This window comes from Parasteatoda tepidariorum, chromosome 8 (assembly GCF_043381705.1).
Source record: "Parasteatoda tepidariorum isolate YZ-2023 chromosome 8, CAS_Ptep_4.0, whole genome shotgun sequence".
NCBI classification, from domain to species: domain Eukaryota; kingdom Metazoa; phylum Arthropoda; class Arachnida; order Araneae; family Theridiidae; genus Parasteatoda; species Parasteatoda tepidariorum.
Window position 1 is genome coordinate 1,121,456 of NC_092211.1, and position 19,730 is coordinate 1,141,185.

General features: G+C 29.5%; 1 protein-coding gene across 1 annotated transcript in view; it reads right to left on the reverse strand.

The window, feature by feature from the left end:
- The window catches only part of LOC107440539 (transforming growth factor beta receptor type 3), a 37,909-nt gene that overhangs the window by 9,043 nt on the left and 9,136 nt on the right, over nt 1-19,730 (reverse strand). Inside the window, exons 4-14 of the mRNA XM_043049783.2 lie at nt 19,380-19,586; nt 18,154-18,319; nt 16,353-16,479; nt 12,886-13,084; nt 12,155-12,338; nt 9,821-9,949; nt 8,617-8,882; nt 5,688-5,894; nt 4,788-4,917; nt 3,084-3,180; nt 2,809-2,998 (exon numbers count right to left, since the gene is read on the reverse strand). Of these exons, the coding sequence (XP_042905717.1) occupies nt 2,809-2,998; nt 3,084-3,180; nt 4,788-4,917; nt 5,688-5,894; nt 8,617-8,882; nt 9,821-9,949; nt 12,155-12,338; nt 12,886-13,084; nt 16,353-16,479; nt 18,154-18,319; nt 19,380-19,586 (1,902 nt within the window). The remainder of the gene's footprint in view (nt 1-2,808; nt 2,999-3,083; nt 3,181-4,787; nt 4,918-5,687; nt 5,895-8,616; nt 8,883-9,820; nt 9,950-12,154; nt 12,339-12,885; nt 13,085-16,352; nt 16,480-18,153; nt 18,320-19,379; nt 19,587-19,730) is intronic.

Below are 19,730 nucleotides of genomic sequence, written 5' to 3' on the forward strand. Positions count from 1 at the left end.
ATTGGAATCTTGGACAAACTGGACTGGCTCTGGCCAGCACTTATGAGAATATTCAATATTAATTGAAAAAACAATTCATTGTATTTTAAAAATGATTTAAATACAGTCGAACTCGTTTATAACGAGCACAAAGGGACCGTAACATGTACTCGTTAAATCCGAGTGCTCGTAATAAACAGGTCCTTAAGGCAGGCGTGCAACCAGAAGAGGGGGTGGGGGTTGGGAGGTCAAATGATTGAGTTTACATAAAATTTAATTAATACTTACTTACTTTAATTAATTTAATTAAATACTTTTCTTAATTTAATGACAACTATCCCNCTTGATAAAAACAGGTGCAAAAAAAAAACTATCTATGAAAATAATAATGATTGGAATCTTGGACATACTGGACCGGCTCTGGCCAGCACTTATGAGAATATTCAATATTAATTGAAAAAACAATTCATTGCATTTTTAAAATTATTTAAATATATTATAAAATACAATTACATTGAATGAATGAACACAAATAATTTTATTAAAACTTCAAGTTCAAAATAGTTTTGAATAAATAAAACAAGATTAGATTTCTATGGATAGAAACTTCAGTGGAAATGAAAGAGGTATGGGTAAATACAACACCAGTTAAAATAAAGGACGAACAAATCAGATACGGATCTTTGAAAAACATTCTTTCTTCTCTGATCATGTAATATTTATAGGGTGGGGAAAAAGGGGGCTCATAGATCTTACTTTACTGTTGACATAAAAATGACTTTCTACGGAAGTAATTTTTATAATTCCCTTCTACTGAAATATGAACTTGACTAACAAAAATCCCTTTGTTCCAATCAAAATTTAAACTATATTTCACTGAAATACATTCTTTTTTTATTTTCATCTTTCCCTCAAACATGCAATGAACCAGCAAATACATTAACAGGAACAGTAATTGACTTTGGCGAAATAAGTCATGCTAAATAGTCCAGTACTTATTCCATCTCCAAATATTTCGTACTAAAACGACTCAACCAATCACATTTGTTTGTTTGACCAGTATAGCTTTGTAAGTAAAAAAAGAGTAATTTTAAACTGCTAGTTTTTTAAACTTATTTTTATGAAGTTCTGATAACTTATTTTTTTATTAAGTTGTTGATTTGCTTTTATTTTATATGCAATGTCTTCATGGCAGGCGAAAAAATTTAAGAATCAAACTCTTTATCAATTTAATTGACAAGAAAAAATTCTTTATCAATTAAAGAAAAAAAAAGAATTGCATTAAGAAAATTGAAGTAGAGTGAATTAGTAGAATTGAAATTAGAAAATTAGACTTTCAATGTCCAAGCTATGTTTATTACTACTTTAAGCTTCACTGTTTCTGCCATTGTTTTTTTTAGCTTTACTTTTACTGTTAAATTTGCTATGTTTGTTAAAAAAGAAAGGCAAAAAACATTGTTCATCCTAAATTGTTAAACGAAAGATTGTAATTGAAGAAAGGTGGGATCCTTAAAAATAAACTTAGGCATCTGATAATTATTTGAAAGCTTCAGGCAGTTCACAGAATGGTTTTAAAAAGAGAGGCAAAAAACATTGTTCATCCTAAATTGTTAAGAGAAAGATTGTAATTGAAAAAAGGTGGGATCCTTAAAAATAAACTTAGGCATCTGATAATTATTTGAAAGTTTTGGGCAGCTCACAGAATGGTTTTAAAAAGAAAGGCAAAAAACATTGTTCAGCCTAAATTGTTAAAAGAAAGATTGTAACTGAAGAAAGGTGGGATCCTTAAAAATTAACTTAGGCATCGGATAATTATTTGAAAGTTCAATATGATTTCTGGATTAAAGAAATGTTTTTAGAAACATAAAATACTTAGATTACACTTAACGAACAAAGAAATTTTTAACTCTAGTTACAGTATCTTTATAATTTTGAATCTTATTCGAAAGATATGGGGAACTTCTAGTCCAAATATCATAAATTCATAAGTGTGAAAAAATTTTAATCAAAGACTCACTATGCCACATTTAAACTAAAATTTGTTAACATTTAAATTAGAGAGAAAATAATATTATGAAAGCTTTTCTCTATTAGACTAATAGCAATGAGAATCAAATTTATAATTCATCCCAAACATTAAATACTCAAAACAATAATTCATCATCAAACATTAGATACTCATACTAATGATTCGTCATCTAACAGTGCAAAATTAAACATAGAGCAATGGAGTTGTTGGATAAGCAGAAGAATTTCATTAGGCAAAATTATTAAGTACTATACATACTATAAGTATTAGAGTTAGATAACTGTTAAAAAAATTAGAATAATAGTCTCTCATTATTTAGCATCAGATTTAGGGTTGATAAAAAAGAATAGTATTACAAACGTTATAATAAAATATATAATGGAATAATATTTGCATCATTTATTTTTTAAAGCTATATTTCAGTGTGGTGTAGATTTCTATATTTCAGAGTTCAGAGTGGTGCTATAATTCAGAGTATTCAAAAGAAAGTGCACCAAGGTTGCTTTTTAAAACTTACCTGTGTTTTACAAATTACAATTCATACTTACAATATTTATGAGTCATTTGTCACATTTTATATTTAAGCAATTATAAGAATCACGCTTCACAATTTGTATTCACATGATTTATGAATCATACACTATAGGAATTATTGATACTGAAGACACAAGATTTAATTACATTGAATATTATAAAATTGATTTGTAAGACGTGTTTTTCTGCAAATTGCAAGAACGTTAGTTAATTGGGATTTTAAATATTTTGTATTCTGTTCGTCTCGGATCATGAAAAAGCAATACCTGATTAGTATTTAGCTCTTTACTATCCTGCATGGCGCAAGATGTCAATCGGCAATGCAGAAAAAGATTCCGATCCATCAGTTCCTCACTGAGTTGGAATGAAAACCGCATTTTGTAGTGTTCAGCATCAGTACTACCAGTACTGCAGTGACTTTTGGTAAGGATGTCAACACTCAAATCAGTAGGGCATCTAGGAAGATCAGTGCAAAATTAATCACTATTGCAATGAGTTTAGATAAGAAGAAATTATTGAAATTAATAAAAATTTCAAATACCCCTGCTTTATTAGAGTATTTCTCTTCCCAGTTGCTTTGTATTTATTGTCCGTTTCAGCAAGCCAACACTCATCAATGATAATGCAAAGACGCAAATCTAAAAACATTGATTAAATTCTGTCAAATTAAGATAAAACAAAATAAAGACTTTGTGATGAAACATTTTTAAAAAATTATTCATCGTTTTTAAAAATATTTTCAAAATTTCACAAAATACTTTTAAAAAAGCAAGTTCTAAAATTCTTCTTTCTACCTCTTAAAATTTTGTTTTTGTACCCTTGTAAAAACGATAAATCCCGGGTGAATAATGCATTTCAACTCACAATGGAACCCTCCCGCAGATTGCTATTATGATATAGAAGAATTCTCGTCCTACCTAGTTTTATTTTATATTTTATAACCATCATTGAAGAGGCGACTCAATTTCATGGGTTTACGACTACCAATGTTCATCTCTGTAGCCTTGTAATTTTGAACCCAATCCAGAAGACAAGGAAACTCCTGGATCAAGTATTAGGAGAAACTTGCCTTTGTGGAGGACTTTTCGATGGAGTAAACCCGCATTTGCGTTACATGGAAAGGAAGTCTACGAGAACCTCCCATGGTTAGCCTGACGGCAATGGGACTCACACCCATGGGACTCACACCCATGATCCGTCTACCACTGAGGATATTACATGTTAGCACTGTGGGTGGTGCAAGCCGGATGCGTAATTCGTATTGACTGGGATTCGAACCCGGTTCGCCTCATTGGAAGGCACGCTCCATTCCCTGAGCCATCACGGCTCCTTCTCACCCAGTTTGTAAGAAGAATGCTTTTTCTCTCCATGCCTGGCTGGGAGCATGCCAGGATCACAAAACGTCGTGGGAGAAAAGGATCATCAGCTGCTCGTTCCTTAATGGAGGTGGAAGAAAAGGCACTAGTACCACACAAGTCGCATTCTCATTGCAATTTAGGGAAGAGAGGAGCTTTTTTTGCCAGCTGCCTTTTACGAATAGGTAGCACATGTTTGGTCAGATAGTGCGGTATGGTAAGCTTAACCAATCGTTTATGCCATGTCAGAGCGAGCTTTATTTTCGATGAGTTTTTTTAAATGAAACAATGAATCTCTCCCTCTACAAACTTTACAGAAAGTTGAAATGCAAACACTATTGTAAATTTATTCTAACAGACCTTAAAATAGCTTTTAGTCTAGAACTGTTAAATGCATGTTTAAAATTGGATAAAGTTTTTAAGCTCAAAATTTTACAATAGCAGAATTGTTTTTGAATATATGAGAAAAAATAAATAGAAATTTACCAGTCATAAATGATTTTTATATATAGAAACAATTTTTAAAATTATTTTCTTACTTTACCATATTTCTGTGTTGATTTTTTAATTTTCACAAATTATGTTTAAATTTTCACAAAATAGGTACCGCTAAAAAAAAAATGGCGCAGACCCCTGCAAACAAGCTCTTTAATTTGAGTGTAACTTTGTTTTAATAGGAATTTTTGATATGTTGTTCCCTTGTAGAGATGTTGACTTCCCTTGCAAGTAGATAAATGGTATATAAATTTTAAAATGGTATAAAAATTTTAAAGTATAGAAATGAGTAAAAAAAAATCTGAATTTCATAAAAAAAAACACAGAACCACTGCAAAATAACATCATATGACAAAAGACTAACAAGTTTGTAACTATATAAAGATACTACATACCTGCTTTGATGTTTGCTTCTGCAAATAAGTGATCATGGACAACAACATCAAAAGGAAATGATTGAGATGGTATTGATTGCTTGTAGTCCTTTTTGGTGTACAGATTCAACTCATATTTTTCACCTGATGACTGTTTTAAAGTATTCGTGTTACAAATGCAATAAAATAATAGTTACATAAAAAGCTTTAAATAAAAATAAAAAAACTAATTTATAGTTCATTAAAAAAGAATCATGGAAAATAAAATAGAAAAGATGAATGAAAAGAGAAGAAGAAAAATTATTAAAATAGAATATTTTTTTTAAAAAATTTATTCCAAGAAATTTTTTTTAATAAACTTACTAAATACTTCTTTGTTAACTAAATTTATATTTTTACCATGTGCAAATCCAATTCAAGCAAATCATGTTTTCTTTTTAAATAAATGTTAATTTCATAAAATCATTAAAATTGTATAGTTAAAATATCAACCTTATTGATAATAAACTATAAATTATCGAGCATAATATTATTATCTTGCACACACCCATTTTTCAACCAATCCAAGGCAACTAACAAATAATCTAATAATACTACTAACTAATGTACTAATAATACTACTAACAAATAATAATACAACTAACAAATAATCAAATAACAAACAATCTAAACAAGAGGGACATTAAATAAACAATCCTGAGAAACTAAAGTGGTAAGATATTACATGAATAAAATAAACTTCAATTGCTTCAAAAATATGCAAATAGAAATTATTTATATAATATTTTTTGTTAGAAACTTTGCGTTTTACATTTAAAATTATTTTAGTTTCTTCTTATTCACACCTGTCAAGTCCAGAGCAAGGGTGCTTATTTTAGTTGCAATTTAATGAATGGTAAAAAGACAGAGCCAAAAACTTACTTTCTGATTATCGTCATTCATAAAAGGTTTGTCACAGTGGAAGGGTAATGGATAAATAACACTCTCTTCACTTCTCAACAAGGACAGTGAAACCGCATCTGAACCAGAACCATATTCAGAGATGTAATCATCATCATCTGTCGGCAAGCGCTTCTGCTCATTTGATGACACGTTATCAAGCTCTTGCTTAGTCGTTACAAATTGAATCTATAAAAACGAAACATTCATTTTAAACAATTACTAGAAATACTTCATTCTTAACAGTCAAACTGATAAGCATTACAGCTTGACATTAAAAAATCTCATATTTAAATCAGGGCTGTTTAAAATTTATGGCGGTTTGTTGGCCCAAGGCCATTAATCAATGTAAAAGAATGGTATGTTGAATTAGCTTTTTCAATTTTCTGTTTCATATTTCGGTCCATGTTTTCGTAACACATTTTCTCATAATTGTGATATTACATATTTTTTGTGCTAAAGTTTTTGATTTAAAATCATTTTATTGATTGCTTTTATAGATAAAAAAATCCATAGAAGCATGTAAACATACTAGTGAAAATGAGTAAATATTAGTAATATACAGACACATACTCATCCTTTGGAATAGTAACTCATTTTTAAAAACCCAGTAAAGTAGATATGAGATACAGTAGGGAACCGATTATCTGGAACGATAGGGACCATCGCAATTCCGGATAACTGATTTTTCTGGTTTTCTGAATAGCTGCAAAAAGCCGTTTTTTTATTGTTAAACCCAACTAAAAAAAAACTTTTTGGAAATAATCTTAAAAAGAAGAAAAAACGATGAAGTAATACACTAATGATTATTTCCGAAATGATGGTAAGGTAAACATCTTTCATAAAAGAAAGAAAAATACTAAAATCTTATGAGGAAAAAAAAAATCTTGAAAAAAATGGCGGGAAAATTTATTGAATTTCATTCCGGTTTTTTGGTTTTCTGATTTCCGGATAACGGGTTTTGTACTGTACAATAAATTACAGTTCCTGATGATAATTTTTAAGTTCTTTGGTGGTAGATTTGTCAGGATTAGAAATTAAGAAAATTTAGTCATTGGTCAAAAAAACTAGTAACTAAAAGATATTGCTAAATCATATTTATTTTCTCTGGTCTGTTTACGCATCACGCATCTTCAGTAGAATTTTTTTTAAAGAAAATATATAAAGTGGATTTAAATGAAAAATTACAATATTGAGAACGTGTAATATTCACAATTATGATGATGTATGCTATTTTGTGGCAAAAAACACAAAACTGAAAAAAACACACAAAATAAAATCAGCAAACTATTACCATCCCTTTACATCAATTGATGATTGAGGAAACCACTAATAAAACTTTAGAGATTTTTTAGAAAGATGTGACAAAATTAAATGTATAAAATCAAGAAAAACACCTAATAAAAATATTTTGACAGTTTAACACTCTTGTGACATACAGAAAACCATCTTTGAAATTGTATGTTTCTGTCATACAGTAAAATAAAAAAAAATCTAATGGTGGTTAAGACTATAATATATAGTACAGCTTATTAATTTTAATACTCCCATATTTTTGTTCCTTTCTTTTTTAATTTTTTTTTAAAAGCCTGCAAAATATAATGCTTTAGTGCAATATTCATGCAGTTGCTGCTTGTGAAACTGCTTCAAATCATTTCAAATCATACATAAATTATAAAGAAAAGGAAAAAGCATTTTTTAAACGGGTACAAAAGCGAAAATTTTAGTGCAAAGTTTTGATCACTAAATCATATAATGCAAAGTTTACATGACAAGAGTTAAATCATAAATACAAGTGTGTGAGAGATATAAATATCTAAATGACATATGGGGGGTGATGAAATTTGAGTAGTGTTATGTGGGATTAATATCAATTCAAGAGAAGGATACTTTGAAAAGCAAAATTTAAAATGAATTCAGTTATATATTCTAAACTATGTAATGAGATAGATCTCTTGTCTAAAATCAAAGATTATATTCATGCAAAAGCTTATTATTTTGTGCATTTCCTGAGAAAACTGAAGAAACAATAGGAGTATTAAAATAAACTAACAGCTAAATTGATCACTGAATTTTATAATTCATTCAAATGAACAATTTTGCATTGATTTCAATCAATGATTCTAATCTGGGTAATCATAATTTCAAGATGTTAACATAACTCACTTGATTATAATTTTAAAAAAACATTTCGTCAAAATTAAATTTCGTTAAATTAAAAAAAAATTACGAAGTGAGTCTCTGCTTTTATTACATTTTGGCTCTTTATTGAAAATTGCAAAAATATATCTCTAATGTCTTTACTGTAGGAGGCACCATTTCTCAGATGGTGCGATCTCTCCCCATGCAGTAAACAGTCATTTTGAACTCTGTGGGAATTAAAAAAATTGCATTTGCAAATGTTACAATATACATGACTTCGTGGAACAAATAAATACAGGCCATTCTAGTGTAATATACAATACAGTACTGAATAAATACAGGCTTTGTAAAACATCCACGAATGTTTATTGGAAGACATTCTCCTGACTCCAATCCGCAGCATTGGGCGAATGAAATCATAAACTCCGTATGCTGGGAAGAAACCATTCTACAAAGACGGAAGAAAAATTTCTCATCCTCTTTACAGTTATAAAGGTGATGTCACTCGACTGCACAGGTTAAGTGACGCCAGCACTATACCCAACGCTAAGATCGGCGAGCCAAGAAACACTGCTCACCATTGGGAGAAGAAAGCGCTGACTGTGGGAATAGGATTATGTGACGTCATGGGCGTAAAAGTGTGAAAATTAGTTGCCGGGTTTATTTCCCGGGAAAAATTCATACTTTCGACCAATGCTCAGGATACACTTTGGAATTTTCAGAGATCCTCTGAAAATTCCGGGGTAGTTACCAGTTATGAAAATATTACCTGATTATGGTACTCCAGACCACCATTTGTAACAGCTTTCGTACCACAATCACTCCACTTTGACTGAAGTATAAAATGAGTCCCATTTTGTTGTGATTTACAGCCAACATCAGCTAAAGTGACTGACAGTAATCTGCTATCAGGTCCCAAAGTGGAGACAAATATTTTCATCGTATCCTCTATTGGCAAAGAGACACTTATTTTGTCACGGGAGCACGTCAGAGACACCAGATTAGCTATCATGTGATCCCACGATTCTGGTGATACTAAAATTAAAATAAATGAAAATATAAATACAAAGCAGCTGTAAATACATACAACATATCATAAAATTATTAAATAAAGCAAAAAGCAAAAACTTTAAATACCCTCAACTACAATAACTTAGGTGGAAGAAAAAAAATCCATGTTTTGCATCTTGGCGAAAAGAGTGATTATCACTTATTTAAATTTACAATTAGAGAAATATAGTTTGTCTAAAGTAAGAATTCCCCTAGCCATTTGTCCGAACCCATGGTGGTGACTATGGTAATGAGGTATAACTATTTCAAGTAGGGGTGTGGGGTTACTGTTTAGGACAGGTTTGGCAAGAGAAAGGGAATCTTTTTCTTCGGCCTATTGTGTTAGCCCTAGAGTGAAGAGAAGCTACCCTCCTTGAAATGCGCTATTCCAGTTTCTTTAACAGCAGATGGCCTCAGATTTGTGGCGAGGGGAGTTCTTACTGTAGACAAACTATAAGTAAGTTATTATCCCCCTTCTATGAGTAAATAGTACACATGAATTTTCAATACTTTTTGTTAGCCTAGTGCAAGGAAATTCAACTATTCTTTAAAATTATTTATCTTATTCAAATTTTTTAAATTTGTTTAACTTTTTATGTGTTTTAAAAAAACTTCAGTTTGTGTCACTAAGAGAAGTTATCTATTGAGAGTTTCCAATAATAAAGAGAACATTTTACATATAGTTCAAATAGTAAATGCATGAATAACTTTAACAAAATATACATTTTTAATTCTTAGTTTATGAGTCAGCTTAAATTTAGTTATTTAGGGGATCTGTGTAAATAAGCTATAGTTTAATATGCTATATTATATAGTTTACTATAATAAAGTATATGTTATATTAGATAGTTAATTATAATAAAATATACATTATATTATAATTATATAGTTAAGTAAATAGATTAAAAGACATAAATATTTACCACTTGATTTGTAACTATCAGTATGTGACATGTTCTTGTCATTAGGGATGGAGATGACAGGAGTTGAAGGGATATTTACAAACTCCATAAAAGACATATTTTTACTGTATAGAAGTTCATCTATATGTTCTGTGAAGAGATATAACACTTTGTTATTTAAAATAAATAAACCAACTAACAACTTAGTTGTGAGAATAACACTTTCATAGAGTCTTAATACAGTTGTACCTCAATTGAATGAATTCATGGAGGCCAAAAGCGAAGAATATACACTGGTGTTCAAAATTAAGAGAATTTGCATAGTTTGTTACATTTCGCGACAGCAATTGAGATATAAAAGTACTGCCTCAAAACAAAGATGCGAATCTTGTTTGTCAAATACACAAGCATGTACAATTGTGTATGTGTGGGTGGCTTTGGGATAAGCATGCAAGGCAAAGGCTAGATTATGTTCACTCGAATATCTTGCGGAATTTCTAGTTTTTTGTTGTTGCAGATTTTGGTTTAATCACACAATTAAAGTGTGTAACCACCAACATTTAGATGACAGAATGACGTGGCAAATTATGGGGAGACTTGAAGCAAGCCAGTCTTAAAACCAGATTTGTAAAGAATTTCACTCCCAGTAGTGTATGCAATTTATGGAAACAATCAATGTATCTGTTGCAGGGTCGCCACAGAAAAAAAATGGACGAAATAGTTGCTTTTAGTAGCCTAAAGCATGAAAATAGTTGCCGAAAACTATGAAAATAGTTGCCTAAATAAGATAAAAAATATGACTAAAATTTTGTTAATGACTTAATTGTCATATACCATGATCCATTTAGTCAAGTTGGTGGTAAATATGATAATTTTTATAAAAACGTTAATGTTCGAGCACAATTTTCCCTTTTATCAATAATTTATCTAGGAAATATATATATAAACACACATATATATATTGTGAAAAGTGATTACTCAAATTCCAAATTCATGCATCGTAATATTGTATTGAATTTTTTTTTAAATCATGCGGAATTTCGAAGCAATAACCATTGAAAAAGCGACCGAGAAACGAAATAGACTTACAGAGGAATCTGCAGATTGAACGAATTAAAAAGCGAAGACTCAAATCTGCAATTAAAAAATTTTCAACATATGTTATTTTTTAAGAACAAAAGTTCAGTGCGTTCAAAAGCTATCATGGGCTTTTAAACCCAATTCCTGCTAAAAAAAAACATCGCTAGGAGTACAGAAAAGTCTCCCAATAGTCTCCTCTTCCTAAAAATAGTTACTTTTTTAGCCTTTTCAGGCAAAAAAAGTAGCCATAGTCGCCTCATGCCAAAAATAGTTGCATTTAAGTCGCCTGTGGCAACCCTGCTGTTAACAGACAGCTCAGTTAAAAGTAAAAATTAAAACTGCCACCAAAGTTGGGTATTGGTTGATAACAGCAAGGCCACAGCTTGTAAGTAAGTTCTCTCTTGACCTTTATGTGGCAATCGGAAGCACAGTTTTAAGGGATACTATTTTCTAAAGGCTTCATGGGAAATTGCTGTTTCCAAGAAAACATGCTACTCCCACTAACTTCTACCAACAGATGAGATCATTTAGGATGGTGGAGAGATCAAAGGGATTGGAGCATGAATCTATGGTTGAATGTTCAGAGTCCTGCTTCAGCTTGGTCGGTGACTCTTGTGGTGCTTTAATATGTAGAAAACCAGAGACTTACTACCTGCCCTCTAATATCCAAGAAATCAACCATTAGAGTGGCTGTGATTTGCTGCTCTCGGAAGGCATAATGCAGGATGATGTAAATCTAATAATTGAAAGTGATTGAGGAAGTAAAAAAAAAAAAAAAACACGGACATAGGACTAAAAGTGTGTATTTGGTACCATATGAGTAACGTGAATATCTGCATAAATAAGAAAAACACCTTCATTTTTCGTAGCTATGCCTAAAAAATTATTTATATATATAATTTATGTTGTTAAACTTTAAAAATAAACTTGACTGCTAAAACTTAAGTGTTAAAGAATGCTAAAAGTAGTAGAAACTGCAAACTTGAAAACTATAATACATGAGCCTACAATTCCATAACAATCAATGTNAAAACAATTTATGTTGTTAAACTTCAAAAATAGACTTGACAGCTAAAACTTAAGTGTTAAAGAATGCTAAAAGTAGTAGAAACTGCAAACTTGAAAACTATAATATATGAGCCAACAATTCCATATTCTCAACTATATCTCAATATATATCCCAGTAAAATCAAAGCATGCAACAAAAAAAAAAGAATTGCCAATATTACAGAAATAATTTTAAAATCACAAAGTAAAGCAATTGAATTTACATACTTGCTTTTCCTTTCACAGCAATGTTAATTCGATTTGATTTGGAGGTTTTTATGTAGATGTCTGCAAACCCAAATGAATTTTTAATTTTTGACAGTAGAACTGATGTCGATGATGGAAGAATTTGTTTTTCAATTTTTGTGGTCACAAATAAAATGTTTGTTCGAACATGAACAGGGTGCTCAGCCTATGAAACAACAAAATATAAAATATGTAAACCAATATACAGAATATAATTTTATTTCTTTATTTCATGTATTTTTTTTTTAATTATGGCTTTTTACATTATAGACATATCATAATAAAAATTTATACAAATTCCATTAAGGTGTGAACAGTTGGTTCCATTCTACTAAATGCAAAAAAATAAATAAATAAATATTTAAAATAATTTCTTCAGACAAGTGATACTCATTTATGTTAAACTGAGTAATGCAAAATTATATACATTTAACTTTAGAATTACTCAACCAAGAATAAAAAATTGTCTCATTTTATACTGTTAATTCAAATCAAACCTCATATAACTTATCATACCAAACATCAATCATATCAAATCTAATTTCATCAATCATACAAAATAAATATCACCGATCAAACGCATAAGGGTGTTTCAAGGAGAAAGTGTTTTATAGCATATTATGTTGCATGGTCAACTTTTACATCATTTTAAAAAAGTAAAATAAGAAAGAGGTATAACTTTCTAAAGAAAGGTCGAATAAATTTTTACTTACAATGATTAAAAGAGAACCTTCAATGCCCCTGGATTCTATGACCCATTCTAATGGTACATGACTTTTTAAGATCAAAATAACATTTTGTTCAACAACAGAACTCCAATCAGAACCAGGGCTCCTCTGTTGTTGCAACTGGATTAAAGTATCACTATTTGACACTTTTGAATCAAGTTCAATGACATACAGCATTTGATTACTGAAAAAAGTTTTACTAATTAGTGAAAATGAAATACACTGTGATAGAGAAAAGTCAATTAATAAATAACCTTAATGACTTAACTACAACCCATCTGATTTTTTACATTGTACAGTGCATAAAAATAAGATATCACCATAAATAACCTTTGTTCTAATGATCAGATGCTCACAACTAAAAGCCAATTTTAATGGCTCAAAATGGCAACTTCAAATATGCTAACTATTAATTAAGTTACAGAATCAGACATAAAAATGTACTTCCTCAAATAAACAACCTTTTTCTTTGACTTATTTTTTTTTCACTCTCAAAATAAAAAGGTGTAGAATCTGGAAATTATGGTCTCAATAGCTTAGGCAGAAAAACTGCTAAGTTTGGGCCCCTAAATACTAATTTCACTTTCTGTGTATATAGCCATAAGTAAAAAACATTTTAAGTAAATCAAAAAAAAAATTTGCACACAATTATAAAATTTTTTTATTATATTTTACTAATTTATTTAATAATAGTTGAAAAAACTTTGAATTGTAAGGGGTAAAAATATTTATATCACTTAATAAAATTCAATTTTAAATGGCTGTCAATTAAAATCATCTAGTTTAAAAAGATGTAAAAATTTGTATGCCTTACAATTCAAAGTTTTTCAACTTTCATTAAATTATAAAAACCATTAAAATTTATTTTTACAGACAATTATGTTTTAATAAATTAATTTTAAAACTATGTGCAATTAGCATTGATGGGCACAAACAATGGACAGCTCTCTCGTCAAAACTATTGAGACCTTAAAATAAATAATCCAAAGAGACTAAAGCGGTAAGCCTAATTGAAAATTTCATACGTTTTAAAAATATTCAAAAATGAAATGACAGTCGACATGTGTCAAGGCCATCAAAAATAAACACCCACTTTCAAGATTTGACAGAAGTGAATGTAACGAAACAAAAAAGATTTGTTAAAAAATGCAAAGTTGAAAACAAAAAATGGTAAAATAAAGGTGACAAATAAAACTAGAAAAACGAAGTCATGAAAAAAAAAAAAAAGGTGAAAAACAGACCTAAAATGGGAAGAAGAAAATTAAGAAAAAGAAACACGGTGGCCGAAAGGAAAATCAGGGACTCCCATTTCTAATGAATAGGAGGGAGGAACTAATGTCGTTAACAAGGGAATCAACATTCAAATGAATAAAACAAGATTCCAGAATATCAAGATGAGCCGATGGGACTGGGGTGGAAATAATTTTAGCATTATCAAATTGAAATTTATGGACAAGATTCTAACAATGTGAAGCAATTGAAGATTTCACGAATTCTTGATAACCAATATATTTAACAAGTTCCCTAAGTCTAAATTTTAAAGCGTTCAAGAATTGGAAAAACCTTCAATTGCTTCACATTGTTGAAATCTGGTGCATAAATTCAAATTGGACAATGCTAAAATTATTCACACCCCTGTCCCATTGACGCATCTTGATTCCCTGGAATCTTGTTTTATTCATTTGAATGTTGACTCATGTAATTTACATGAATGTAATTTACATGTAATGTAAATTACACAAATGAATTACTCATGAATGTTACATTATGTAAATATGTTCCTCACCTCCTCTCCGTAACAATGGAGATGCATGTTACCCTGATTTGACTCTCGGCCACTGTTTTTTCTTTTCTTTTATTCTTGATTTCGGTCTGCTTTTCACCTTTTTTTGCTAGACTTCTGAGTTTTATTTCTCACCATTATATTTCCATTTTTTGTTGGTAGCCGTCTGTTTTTTCAAATCTCTTTTGTTTTGTTACATTTACGCCTGTCAAATATTGAAAATAGGCACTTATTTTTGACGCCTTTGAAAAATGTCAGCTGTCATATAATTTTTTTATATATTTTTTAAGCGTATGAAGTTTCCAGTCAGGTAATTTTGGGACCCTTTTACAGATTGCGGCTATCCAGGGCCAGATTAAGCATACGCGGGGCCCTAGGCCATTCAAATTTTTGGGGCCCTTAGATTAAAATTTTTCTAGTATATTTTTTATTTATTCAAATATAAAAGTATTTATACATCTTTTCATTTAAAAAAGCATATTTAAAATTAAAATAAATAATAATAAATTCAATTTAAAACCTTATGTAATACATTACGTAAAAAATTATCGTATTTTAATAATATATATTTGAAATTGATTTTTATTTTAAAAAAAACATTACTTTTCTTAATTTTTTTAAAATTTTCAAAATTTTTTTTTTAAAGGGGCCCTAGGCCATGGCTTAGTCTGACCTAATGCGTAATTCAGCCCTGCGGCTATCCCTCCATACCCAAAATCCACTGATAAGAAAGTATGTTGATTCAGAAAAAGTATGTTTTTGCGCATCTCCTGTTACTCAATAAATAGTTAGAACTAATAAGTTATCAAATGTGAGGTCACCCTATTGAACAATTAAAATTAGCACTTGGTAAAAATCAGTTCAGTTGATCTCTTCTTAAAATAACATATTATTTATTTCGAGCGCCGTACACTTGTGTGTACCTTAAGAGCACATTCATTCCAAATAAATTTCTTATAAAATATAATAGTTCTTGCTCTTGTTTCCAATTCTTCACAATATAGCCTCAACTATATTAAATCAGTTCAAACATTCCGGCAAAGTCGCATACCAAAAATGGTTGCAAGAGAATTTCCTTTAAGGAAAATTCCAGACAATCGAGAATGTGTTTGAGGAAAGCTGGTTTCAAATTGCACTTGCTACATGTTGGGAAGACTTTGCGCCCAAATTTGAAAGTTAAGCATTTAAAATGGCCATTAATGAATCGCAAAACTATTGTTTGATCCCATCTATCTCCTTTAAACTCTAGAGCACCACCAGGGCTTAAAAAATATAATAAATAAATGAATAAACATAGTTGAAAGACTTATTTACATTCTAGAATAGGCAACAATATAACAAGCCACAACAAAAATAGTTAGATATTTTGTTCAGTTTTGTTCTATAAGAAATGGCAACTCCTCTCAAAATGGCATGACTAGTAAAAGACATGATTAGTTTTTTAAATAATATTATAGTAGTCCAAACAATGAAATGGATTTAACATTTGATGACTAACACCATAAGCAAAGAATTTTGAAACTATCAAAATTGCAAAATAGAAACTAGACAATCAGGAGTCATTGCTGCATTACATACCTCCACTATTTTACATATACTGCATTACGTTTCCATAAAACAATAAAAGGGAACCAGTTTATTAGTTTTTGATTTATAAAAGGACTCATACCTTTTGCTTACAGGTGATCTACTCATAGTGCAGCCAGCAGCAAGTTGCAATTGTACAAAACTGGCTTTTACATTTGCAGATTGCCTTTTACTGTTGACATTGCAATCTGGACTAGTGGCAGGTAAGTCTTAAAAAAAAAAAATTTAAATATCACATTTAATGAAATGCAAATAAGATAAAAATCTTTAAATTGACCCAATTCTGAAATAGGCAGTGATTCTATTCTTATATACATATTTTATAAAATAAAAATCAACTAAGCAATATTTTTATTTTATGAAGCATAAAATGACATAATTCTTCTATAACCTTGCAAGCTAAAAATAACTCTAAGGATTTGTCGAAAAATAAAATATTTAATAAAACTAAAATTAAGAATTTTTTTTTTCCACTTTTACGGGAAAATTCACTAACCATTCCAAAATTCCTGAGCAAATTTCAAAAAAATTCAAACCCATTCTTTAATTAAAAACAGTAATATTTCAACAGAAAATAGTAAATAAAGGTATCTAAGAAATACTTTGAAATGAGAAATTCTTTAGTTTATTTAATTTGATTTAATATAAAATTGTTTCAACTTCATTGCAGTTAAATTCTTCAAGAAATAATTGTAGCAGAGTTTAATAGAATCGTTTACTTTTAACTTCATTGGCTACTGCCAATTTCTCAGATTGGCATTTTCCAGTTTTCTTCTAAAGTTTTTCCATGCTTGGGTGCATAAACTTCTATATTACCTAACTTTCTAGAGTATGAGGTTTCCCATATTCTGCCTGGTTTGTTTAAATTCTATTACAGTGTTCAGCTTTTCCTCTTAACAAAATTTCAATAAGTATATTCCCAGAAATAAAGCTATATTGAATGTTCTGCAACGAAACAAGTATATCACAAATGTTTTCCTGGTATTGTCAAAAATTAACTCTCATTCATTAAATTGCCATTTTTTAAAACTTTATTTTGGGAGCCAAAATTGCAACAAAAAAAAGGGATCATATTTTTGTTAAGTAGAAAATTATATGCAAAGGCTTACATAATGAAACAAAAATTATTATCAGCATTTAAAATTTTCATAGACTTGAATATAACATATTCTAAAAAGACTAGGCCATAAACAGTTCTGTTCTAAACATAAATAATTTTGTTCTAAAAATAATAGCTCTAGATCTGCAACGTCTGAATTTAAAGGACTATCTGCTTTAAAGGATAAATTAAAATTATTGAAACTAATTTCAACATAAAACCTACATAATGAAAATGGGAAATTTAAAACATTTTTTATAGTTATGGAGTTTTGGATATTAACTGTTTGGCAGGACCGTGGGCATAAATAATTCAGTTTGAAAAAATTAATCGTATGATAGGGATTTTGATTGCTCTGCAATATCTCAGTTTTCACCATTTCAAACTTTAGGGGATAAATAAAAATTATTTAAACAAATTATAATACAATAGTTACAAAAGGAAACAGAGCATAAATAAATCTGTTCTAAACATAAATGGTTTTAACCTAAACATGAATTGTTCTGTGCAATGTAGATACATTTGAGCAGTTCCTGATATAGAGCTTAAATTAAATTATTGAAAAAATTATGACCTACACAATGAAATTAAAATTATTAACATTATTTCAAATTTCCATTAAGGCTTGTACATGAACTATTCTACAGGACATAAATAGTTCTGCTTTAAACATAAATTGTTCTGCAAGGATATTGATTATTCTGCAACGTATGTCTCAGTGTTAAGCATTTTCTAATTTATGAAATAAATTAAATGTCATTCGCAAGAAGAATGTAAATTTTACCAATGCCAAGAAAGAGGGTGATTTCATTTGCAAGATGTATCAATGAATAAGATGTTACAGCACCATAATGGCTTTTGATCCAAATAGGTAATCGCTTAGATGAAGGAAATTTGCGACGGGAAACAGTTGCAGCAACAGTAGGAACAACGTAGGATGGCTTATTGACCTTTAAAAAAGAAAAAAAAAACATATGCTGAAATAAGACTTTAAAGTTATGAAAAAAGAAAATTTTATTACAAAACAAATAGAATAACAGACATTTGGATTTGTTTTTTGATTTTCTATTTTAAACTTATCTTATAAAATAAAGATTTTTTTAGCAGAAGCAGAATTTTTGTGGGCTTTCTGCGACAAACTTTCTCAGCACTAATATTTTGCTTTAAGATACTTTTAATTATAACAATTAATATTTTAACGTAAAAGATACGTTGTGTTTACAGAAGAAAGTAGAGAATAAAAATGCATAAAAATTTTAAATTGTAAAAAGCAATATTTTTTTAATTCTAATATTATAGGGGATATTCTAAAATTTTGTGGGCAGAAAAATGCAATTTCAAATTTTGTAAATCATTACACAAATTAAATTCTTTAAATAAATTAAATGATATTAAATTGAAAATCGTAAAATCCGTGCAGAACTCTCAAAATAAAGATCACAAATCACTCAAATTGGACTCTTTAAAAAAGAGATACTCAAATAAGTGTAGATAAAATATGGTATTCTTCAAAGAAAAAAATTAAAGAAAGTACATCATTTCTAGGTCGAACTATATTTTAAACTTTCACAATTTCTGAATTTTTATATATATATATATATATTTTATATTACCGATTTGAAATTCTAGCTAAAAATCTCAAATGAGAATAGAAAAATCATGATAATTTCTTTTCCCTCTGATGCGCAAAAAAGACATCTTTGAAAAAAATTCGGTAGAAGAAACGAAAAAAAAAAAACATTTTTTGAAAAATTAAGCAGAAAAGAAAATCAAAATTTTTTCCTTCCTGAATGAAAAATCCTTCTGCAAAAACTCTGCAACATTCAGGGACAACGTCGCCGTAATTCTGCCATGGGGGTTTGGAGCACAATATTTAACAAAATTTACTTGCGAGTCCTAAATATTTAGCAGCCAATGGCAAGCTTTCGAGCGGAAAATTTACACTCCGCTTTAAGAAATACACAGATTCATTTACTTTTGTTGTTAAAGTAAAAAGAAATTTGTACTTACAACAACATGAAAATTTGTACTGTTTCCAGAATGTAAGTGAACTTGCCACATAACTGGAGTGAATGAGTGAAGAATTATAATGACAGAAGAAATCGTAAATCTTTCTTTTGAACGCAGCTGCACATTAACTGCGACACTAGGTAGATAACCATTCTTAGTATCGACAGCATCAAATCCAGAGTTCAGGAGACTCAATACATGGACTTCCTAAAAAAAATATATTAATTAAATTAAAAAATGGAAAATAAATGGCTATACCTATAATAATAATCATATGCTCTTTAATTTAAATACTGTACTGAAGGTGTTGGTGTACTTCCAAAGAAAAGTTTGTGAACATGTTTTAGTGAG